Source organism: Corylus avellana, chromosome ca7 (assembly GCF_901000735.1).
Source record: "Corylus avellana chromosome ca7, CavTom2PMs-1.0".
Taxonomy (NCBI): Eukaryota; Viridiplantae; Streptophyta; class Magnoliopsida; order Fagales; family Betulaceae; genus Corylus; species Corylus avellana.
In genome coordinates, this window is record NC_081547.1 from 22,287,974 (window position 1) to 22,297,681 (window position 9,708).

A 9,708-nucleotide genomic window follows, 5' to 3' on the forward strand; every position below is an offset into this window, starting at 1 on the left:
TCAAATGGGGGTTTAGATAGACTTGTCTTAATCTGTGCCCCTTTTGTTTCTGCAACTGCTTTGTGCGGCCCCTTGAGAGGACTAGGTCATTTATTTATCTTATTTCTTAACAATTATAATTATTTTTGTGCTGTTTTAGTTTATTTTAAATCTGCCGTTAGAGAAACTATCTCATTTTTATTTTTTAAACTCACCAACTTTTTCTTCCATTCGAATTAGAAGTGGGCATAATTTTTCCATATAACCTTTTCTTTATTCAATTAGAAAGAATATATATATATATATATATATATATATATATATATATATAGGTTTCAATTTTTGAAAAGAAAAAAAAAGGAGTACACAGAAATTGAAAAGCTGTTGAGCCAGTGATTGTGTTGTAGAAACAATGAATGGAGCCACTTTCCATTACCATCTTTCATAGTTCTTGTGGGTTGATGTCCACACAAATTACTTTTGTATTTTTTACTCAAATGTGGGAAAAGGCTGCAAGCTAGGGAGGCCACAGACAAAATAATTTAACTTTTTTCCTTCTCTTTCTTTTTCAAATTATCTAAAGGCAAAATGGAGAAACAAGTGGTTAAATATATATGCTGCACAGTAACAACTCTCCGAAAATCTCTTATTTTTAGATATTCTTATTTCTTTCGCGTTGTATCAAAACAGAGTCTTGTCATTTCTCATTATTGCTTGTGCGTCATGCAAACCTCCTACATAATTAAAAAAGAGGCAGAGGAATCATAAAGAGGCAGATGAAAAAACTGTTTTCCATCTACCTTGTCTCTTTCTGCCTCTTTTTTCATTTCCTTCAAAACCAAAAAGCATAAAGGCTCCACAGATTTAGTTAGTGTGGCCAATGAGTAGTTCAATGACAATGAGGTTAGTGTATATGTTCTTTCAGTTTCTTCAATTACAAATTCTCCGTAGACTCTTGGGTTTTAGATTATACTTTTTCATATCATATGTTTCTGAATAAGCAGTAGTTCGACTCATTTAAATCTTGTAATGTTTGTACTATGATAATGGGTAATGACGCTAGGCGTAAGGCCATTGTAATAAGTACCATAAAAGTAAGGATGTTTGATGGGATTGTTAGGATACTCACTAATGCGAGATATGTTCAAGATCTTAGGAAAAATATGAAATCATTAGGTACATTGGATTCTTTAGGCTATATTTATTCAGCTAAAGACGAAGTTATGAAAATAACTAAAGGTGCTTCGGTGGTAATGAAAGGTGAGAAAATTGGAAATTTGTATATTTTACTTGGGAACATAGTGGTAGGTGGAGCTATTGCGTCCACTTCGGTAGAACCAGATAGCAGTGAAAAGTCGGCTTTAAGGTGGCAATTCATACAAGCAAAGGTGTTCTCGACTATTTTCACTTAAATGTTTGGGTACCAGTAACGGTATCTTCAAACAGAGGTGCGTATTATTTTGTTAGTTGTATTGATGATTTTTCAAAAAAGATATGGGTCTATTTTATGAGACATAATTAAGAGATTTTCACCATCTTCAAGCAATGGAAAGGCACATGTGGAAAATTCGATTGGAATAAAAGTGAAGTATCTGAGATCTGACAATGAATTAGAGAACACAAACACTGCATTTTTGAAATTTTGCAAAACATAAGGCATTACTCGTTACTTCACGGTTAAAGGGACTCTACAGCATAACAAAGTTGCCAAAAGGATGGTTATAACACTGTTGGAAAAATAGAGATGCATACGGTTGAATGCATGGTTGGCTAAGAGTTTCTGGGCTGAGACAATTAATTATACATGCTTCATCACCAACTAATCTCCATTAGCAGCAATTGATTTCAAGGTTCCAAAGGAAGTATGGTCAGGTAAGCCGGTTGATTATTTAGTGTTGAGAATATTTGGTTGTTCTACATACGTTCATGTACATAGTAGAGAGTAGTTGAAATTAGATTACAAGTCAAGAAAATGTATTTGTCTTGGTTTGGAATCTGGTGTTAAAGGTTATAAGTTTTAGGATCTAGCCCAAAGAATAAAATTGTTAGCAAAGATATGGCGTTTGATGAGGCCTATATGTTAAAAAGGGTGAAGATGAAGCATCAACTAATAGCCAAAAAGGAAAAAAAGTTTTTGAGGTGGAGCTTGATGACTAGCATGCACTCACTGACGAATTTGATGACAAAGAATCTTCAAAAGATTCACAACACCAGGAAGAGCTTTATACTTTAGCAAGAGGCAGTGAGTAATGTGTTTTATTTTAAAGAGGTATGAATTTGAAGACATGGTTTCTTTTACTTTGACAAGTAGTAATAGAGATTCATCGTATGTTCATAATGGTATGTCGAAAGAGGTGGAGTCATTACAAATAAGTGAAGTTTGGAAATTGGCATAATTGTTCAGGGGAACGAAAGCTCAAGGGTGTAAATGGGTCTATAGGAAGAAACAACCACCAGAGAAAGTTGCTTGGCCAAGAGGACTAGCAGAGAGGGATGGTGTTCTGTTTAAATCAGGTCTTATGCTCAAGTTCAAGAGATGCTTAGACTTGAGTGACACTTGTGGATTGTGATTGCTCTTAGGGGCTTTGGTCGAGATATCCGAAGAAGATTCGTATTGTTAGACTTGATGGGTTTTAAGTCAGGTTGGACATTTTTGATGTGTGGGTTACTTAAAACCCACGCATCAAAAAAGAGCACTTAGAGTGCCACACACCTTGGGTTTTGTGATTTGGTAGCAACAACGCAAGACAACAATTACAATGATTTGTTTTCTTTCTTCTTGGCAGTGGAGAGTACCAAGAGAGAAATAAAAAGAAGCCTTGTGACATTGAGAGAAAAATAGAGACCAGTAGTCATCTTATCCAATAAAAGAAGAGTTTGTATTCCTGTTTGTTTTCTCTTTTGGAAAAAATCTCTATTTTGTGCTAATGAGATTTTTGGTGTATTGAGGGCTTTGGGTTCTAAGTGATTTTCTTTCCACTATTTTTATATTTCATTTTTAATAGTAAATTTCTTTGTGATCGCAACTGCAAGTAAATTTACCTTGCATTGAAAGAACTACTTAAATCTTTGTGTTATTTGTTTGTGATTGCTTTGCCTTATTTACCGTAATTGTGGGTTTTTGCGTAACATGAAAGAATTCAATTGACAAAAATTCCGCCTTACCTAAAAGCTTATTACATGGCTTTCAATCCTACTAAAGGGACATTGGAGGTGAAGCTATGAACTGTTTATATACATGATGCTGCCTTTCTCTTGCATTAAATACCCATAAGATTAGAGAAAGCATGACAGCAGCTGAAACCATAGCCAACCCAATACAGATGAATTTACTATAGTGCTTCAGACCTGGACAATGATCATCAATGATATCATTAAAGGTTTCTCGAACAAAAGTGCAATCTTGTATGTCAACAAGGAATGGCCCATGATGATACAATGCATAGCTCACATCAACAATAGCCACCATCTGGCTATAAAAAGCAGGGGTTAACTGGCCCACGCTTGTGCAGTTGCCGGTTTCTGAAACTTGGCAAACATATGTTTTCCACTCCTGCAAAAAACGCAATGAGGATATTACAACTTCCGATCAAATAGTGCTTGGTATGATGACAAAAATGATGTAGTTAAAAAGGGTAGATCAGATCCTTTTCCTTGACTTCCTGATAAAAAATGGAGCATATGAGAATACTAAGAAAGAACTTTTAGTTTGCTTTTTCGGGTTGGAAAAGAATAAAGAAAGATTTATAGGTTATCCCAAGCAAATTGGTTGTAACTATACAGATTATTTCTGTCAACCCCTAAAGTGTTCTAAAATTCATTGAAGAAGCATATGACGTGTTACGAGCCTAAGGGTCAAGGGGTTAACTAAATCAATATCCAAGAGTCCTAGGCCTTTTGGATCAATGGTTAGGCTCTTCACAATTGGTATCAAAGCATGCACCTTGTCACCAATTTGAGTTACGAAGAGGGCAATCTATAAACTGGATTAAAAAGTCTTTGTATCATGTATAAGTATGGTGTGAAGTCATTGAATATTGATGGATGAATGGAGCCGCCAAAGGGTTGCCATTAGGTCTCGTAAATAGAGTAGGCTGTCGTGGACATCGGATTCAGAAGTATGGTGGAATGTTACAATCCTAAGGGTTAAGGGTTTAACCAAATCAGTATCCAACAATCTTAGAGCTTTTGGATCTATGGTTAAGCCTTAACAACATGCAAGAATAGTTGCCCTAGATTGACCGGTAGATATAGGGTGAAACTTTTAAGAACTTTAAATATGCTTATAATGGTCATGATCAACTGGAATTATTTGGAACTACAAATGTAATGATTCAGGAAAAAGCGTTAGCCACATTTGCGCTATCACCCAAAAGGACTAGTTAATTTGAAGCTTCCCTAAAATTTATTATAAAGCTCAGTTTTACCTAGTAACTAGACAATGTGGAACTTAGCATTCATGACTATCTTTATAAACTACCCACTCTATGTGGGCTTTTTCTCATCTTCCCAATATGGGACCGGGGTGTTACAAACTCCCTCTCTTAAATTCCTGACATCCTCGTCAGGGAGAGGTCATGCAGTGCTCTACTACCACATGGCCTGGCGCTATTAGGTTCTGATACCACTTGCAACGACTCAGGAAAAAACACTAGCCACATCTGCGCTATCATCCCAAAAGGACTAGTCAATTTGGAGCTTTCCTATAATTCATTATAAAACTCAGTTTCACTTAGTAATTAGGCAATGCGGGACTTAGCACCCATGACTATCTTTATAAACTACCCACTCCATGTGGACTTTTTCTCATCTTCGCAATATGAGGCCGAGGTGTTACAACAAATCCCAGAATATTTCAAAGATCTCAAAGAAGGTTGAGCAAGAAGTTACATAAGAAGGAATAGCTTGAAAATGCATGTTTAATGGTAGAGCCATTATTGTGACATGCAAGTTCTGGCTTACCTGTGCGGCATTGTTTAAGTCCACTTCACCATCAACACATTTCCTATCAGTCATATCAGAATGAAAGGGATTGCAGACAACAGGTACCACTGGACCAGATTGATTGTAATTAAGTTCATTTCTGGGTGAGTTGGGCCCATTGATGATGAACTGGTTAACATTATTAACCAATTGGAAAGTGACATCTTTGCTTTCGTACAAGGTTTCTTGTGTTGTTGCATTGTCAAGACACGGAAGCATATCATCCAAAGCTGTGTGAGCTGTGGGGTTTTGAAGCCATTGATCCATTGCAACACATGTGTCTGCCATCACGCTGGACCATAGAGAATGATAAGTTAGATAAACTATCGTGAGCATCAATCAAACCAAAAGTATCAGTATCTTTTGTATTAGAGCTTTTGCATTCATAATGAGATGTATCGATAATTTCATTCAACAAGATCTTAGGTGCCCACATTTTTCCGGAAATTGCTAAGGTGATTGAAGTAGTTTTTTGAGATCAGGCTGGACCACTTGAGTGTTGCTTACCAAAAGAACACCCTTATGAAATAGTTCATCTATGAAGAACATTTTGCAAAGTTTTAGATTATACAAATCTTGTAATCAGATTTGAGATATTCTGAATCCTATTAATTTGGATGACACACTTTCTTAATTTGTTTCATCAATGATAAGAATTTGGGAAAAAAAAAGTACAGGGAAAAACTTGAACAAAATTTTCTGTAATCCTTTGTTGCAGAACACAAAATTCTGCAACTATCAAATATTCACTCAATTTTCAGGCTTAAAAGAGAAAAGAAATTCTGCAATGGTTCTGAAGGTTTATCTTGCAGCATGACATAGAAGCATTCCATCACCAAAAAATTTCCACAGCTTTTCCAAATACCAAAAAAATTGTCACTATTTTCTTAATTATTCAAAATAACAATTTAAAACTTGTTTTGTGACCTTTTTAGTCCAAAGAGAAAAGAAACCCATTGGCTGCTGCAGTTGTTTTGGTTTGATTGTTGTTGTAGTTCCATAGATAATGACACAAGCAAACTAAGCATTTTACGGTAATTAAGCAGCAGCAAAAACACTTACTTATGGAAAATGAGAAATATGCCACATAAAATAAATGTAACTGTGACGAGAATCCACCCCATAGTCACTGATCTGCATTCATTTACACAAGTACTTAGCAAAAAAAAGCATCGTATATATTTGGCAACTGCAAAGAATTGAAAGACTATTTTAACTAAAGTTAAAAAAGTTTTATTAAAGTTTTCTTTCCTTGAAGTAAAACATGTCTTCTCTGTATTCACTTTTAGGCCCTTTTCCAAATTGTTTCATGAAAACCATCTTGACTTCCAACCAACCATTCACATGTTTGTCCTTTTGTTAACCAGTTGAGAGTTGAAACAAAATAGAAAATGGGAACAATTTCAATAATCAAACAGCTTTAAAGAACAGAAAAACTCACGTGTGCACAAGAAACTTTAGGCTGAAAACTGAAAATACTGCAACAAGTAATTACAAAAATGTGAGAGAAAACATTTTTAGTAGAAAAAAGAAATCATCAAATTCAAACAATCCATAGTCTTACAGAAACCAAGAAGAGCCAGGAGGAGCATTACAGTAGCAATTATGATAAGACCCAATCTCCTGCAGAGCATAGCAACAAATCAAATTGATTATAAAAAATAAAAATAAAAAGTTGACATCATGCCCTTTCTTTTGGTCTTTACTCGCACAGAATTCAAAACATGTTGAATACTCTCAGAATTCTTCTTTGTTTTGTTTTCCAGAGTGATAGAAGAATTGCTGATCATTCTTTGTACTTTGTCTATGTTGTTTTGGACATCAGCAGGTAGGTAAATTTGGCCCACCCCAACTTGCTTAGCTGCAGCAAGATAATTTGATACATTCCTAAGATTCTCCACTACTGTATCTGCTTTGTTTAAGACATGTTCCTGTGTGGAAGTTGTTTGATCATGAAACTTTCCCTGTCCAATGTACAGAACAATACATCCAGTGCTGAAACAGTGAAACCACAAAACAAATTGACAAATAAGTCTCATAGAATCAGCTCTCCCTTTCACATACATCAACACATGTGCGAGATTGTTAAAGTATTGATTAAATTTATTATTTCCTATCCACTTAAGCTTTTAGAACAACCGTAATAAAGGCATGGGACCTACATTGCAGCGACTGTGAAGAGTGTGAGGAAGATGAGAGAAAATGCATAAGCGGTCGGAGAATAGCCACAATGCCGTCGTTAGCAGCAGCAATAGTTGAGACCAATTATAAAGAAGCACAGGCCGAATCCCAGAAACCAGATTGCAGCAACTAGGAATAAAGGAGCACCTGTAATCCCAGCAGACTGCATTGAAAGCATATAGTGTGTGTAAATGCTAATTCCTTAAACCAATTATAAAACGCTAAGAAAAGAAAAACTTATTAAATAAACTGAAAATTGACTGGTTGAACCTGCACAAAGATATTTATGAACAGAACATTAAGCTCTAATATTCCAGTAATATTAACAAAATGGAAAAAGTCATCTCAATATAAATCGAGGTGAAAAGACCATTTAGTATTAGTAATTACAATCTACCATCTAATCGACAGACAAAGTGCAGATGGACTGATTGACTCTAGAGTTGAAAACAATGAAACCCCATAAAGTAAGGTCTTACAGACTATAAAAAAAGGAAAATAGAAAACAATAAAAGAATTATACAAAAGAAAAAAATCATAAGGAGATGAGCAAACATCAGGTGGGAGAAAGACTTTAGAATTTGAAGACATATAAAGGAAATTCCAGATGAGAAAGGGGAAAACAAGTTTAATAAAAGCTTCAGGATTCTAAAATATCAAGGCTAGCAAAAGCAAGCAAATCCCATGATATAATCCATGAAACTAACATTTTCAATTGAAAAAAAGAATACCTTAACAAATATGCCCTAATAAGTATAAAATTCAACACCTATTATAAAATTGAAAAAAAAAAAAGAAAAGAAAAGATTTTCATGAATGTCAAAGGAAACAGAGCAGGAATTATAGAAACTCACAGACAAGTAATGTTTTTGCCTTATATCCCATCCACCCTTATAATAACGAAAATTCTCAAGAATGTCTCTTCTGTGTGTTCTCTCTGCAGCTAATATCATAGATGGATTCTGTACAGCCTCAGCATTTGCTCCCTCCATAAGATACCTCCTCACGCCACATGAAACGGCACCGTACTCATCCCCATCTCTCATATCTCCAAGAGATGAATCATGACAAAGTTTGTTAAAAAAAAAAAAAAAAAAAACAGAGTTGAAATAGAATTATACAAGGGAAAAAGTGGTTAGAAAAGAATTCTTGATCAACCCATTGAAAAGAACATATTTAAGTACTATTTGGAAGTATTTTTAATGCTTAGAGTAAAAGAACATTAAAAACATTTATGGACAGTAAAGTTAAGAGAGAACAACAAAATTACAGGGAAACGGAAACCCATTTATGGACAGTAGGCTTGGCATGCTGGAAGTACTTTTAATGTCATAGTCTCATAGACAAGAAGTTTTCAAACGCTGAAACGAATTAACAAAGGTTCTGGAGAAATGCAAGAGAAAGTTACCTTGAACGGGATTGGATGGTGGTTGATGATATTGAGAAGCTCCATGAGTGAAAGAAAAGATTGAGAAAACAAGAAGCAGAGCCGGTAGAAGAAGGAAATGCTCTGATTTGATAAAGAGCATAGCGTTGTTTGCTTTGTTTTTTTACTTAGTACTTCACACGAAAAGCAATGGCCTTTATAGGATGTGTTCGAAGCGAGACATATACGCGCCGTTTTCGGCATCTTTCTCTTCGGCATTATTTGGATTTTCAGGAATTTGATTATTTTGATGTTTGGAAAAATATATAATTATTAATCTACCTATAGCTACGAATATGGGCTTTTTATTATCCTTTCCAAAATATTCTCATATACGTATTGTCTAAATTTCTTTACAATTTGCACGTTTTATTAGCAATACATCTAAATCTAAGTTCTCATCGGCCTTGCTTCCTTATTTACCAAATTTTATGCTATTGAGACTATTTGTAGTGTACGAGCTTAGCAAAGTTTAGTCGAGATTTGAGTTTACAAAGTATTTTCTTAAAAAAGAATTCATTGCAAGTGGTCACTGCTTTAAATGCCATCGGACCAAACTAGAGCAAGTATAGACAAGTGGTAGCAGATACGAAATGAGTACTAAATACATTAAAGAGCTGGCAATGTCGACATACCAAGCTAAGATAATTGTTACACATATCATAGACAAGGTCTGGATCGAAGAAATCCTGAGGATTAAATTAATATTTTAATATGAAATTTTTGTATTATTACAAAGTATTTGAATAAAATACCAAATTTTATGCTATAGATTCTCAACATGCATCGGTGCATGAAAACTTGGTGTCTATGTCCTTTTTTAAACGAAGAAACAGTTTCATGTTGTTGTGCCTTGCTTGTTGTTTGCCTGGCAACCTCTTTTAGCTACTTTATTTTCTTGGAAGGTGATTCTCTTTCTCTATTTTAGCCATCCACTATAGCCATCTCTTTCCGGATCGGCCTAGTGCCTCTTTGATATTCGACGGCTACCAGCAACTTTTTTTTTTCTCAGTGTTTGAACTGCCGCAAAGGTCTCTCAATGCGTTGTTTGTTTTTTTCTTTTTTCTTTTTCCCGCATTTGAATAAATAAAAAATAAAAATAAAAACTAGAGGAGACGCGTTCTGCCTCACTCTTTATA

The 9,708-nt window shown here is 35.0% G+C and overlaps 1 protein-coding gene across 1 annotated transcript; it reads right to left on the reverse strand.

The window, feature by feature from the left end:
* Window positions 1–3,175: 3,175 nt before the first annotated feature.
* Window positions 3,176–8,189, reverse strand: LOC132188006 (uncharacterized). Its single transcript, XM_059602424.1, has 7 exons — window positions 7,998–8,189; window positions 6,673–6,926; window positions 6,527–6,585; window positions 6,404–6,440; window positions 6,025–6,096; window positions 4,942–5,254; window positions 3,176–3,532 (listed from the first exon to the last, which is right to left on the reverse strand). The coding sequence occupies exons 1-7, from the start codon at window positions 8,187–8,189 to the stop codon at window positions 3,176–3,178; spliced, it is 1,284 nt and encodes a 427-aa protein (XP_059458407.1).
* Window positions 8,190–9,708: the final 1,519 nt, after the last annotated feature.

Coding starts and splice junctions, on each gene's coding strand:
- LOC132188006 (XM_059602424.1), bottom strand. CDS start 8,189: ATGAGAGATGGGGATGAGTACGGTGCCGTTTCATGTGGCGTGAGGAGG. Junction 6,441..6,526: donor CCTGGCTCTTCTTGGTTTCT/GTAAGACTATGG, acceptor TACTTGTTGCAG/TATTTTCAGTTTTCAGCCTA. Junction 3,533..4,941: donor ACTTAAACAATGCCGCACAG/GTAAGCCAGAAC, acceptor CGTTTTTTGCAG/GAGTGGAAAACATATGTTTG.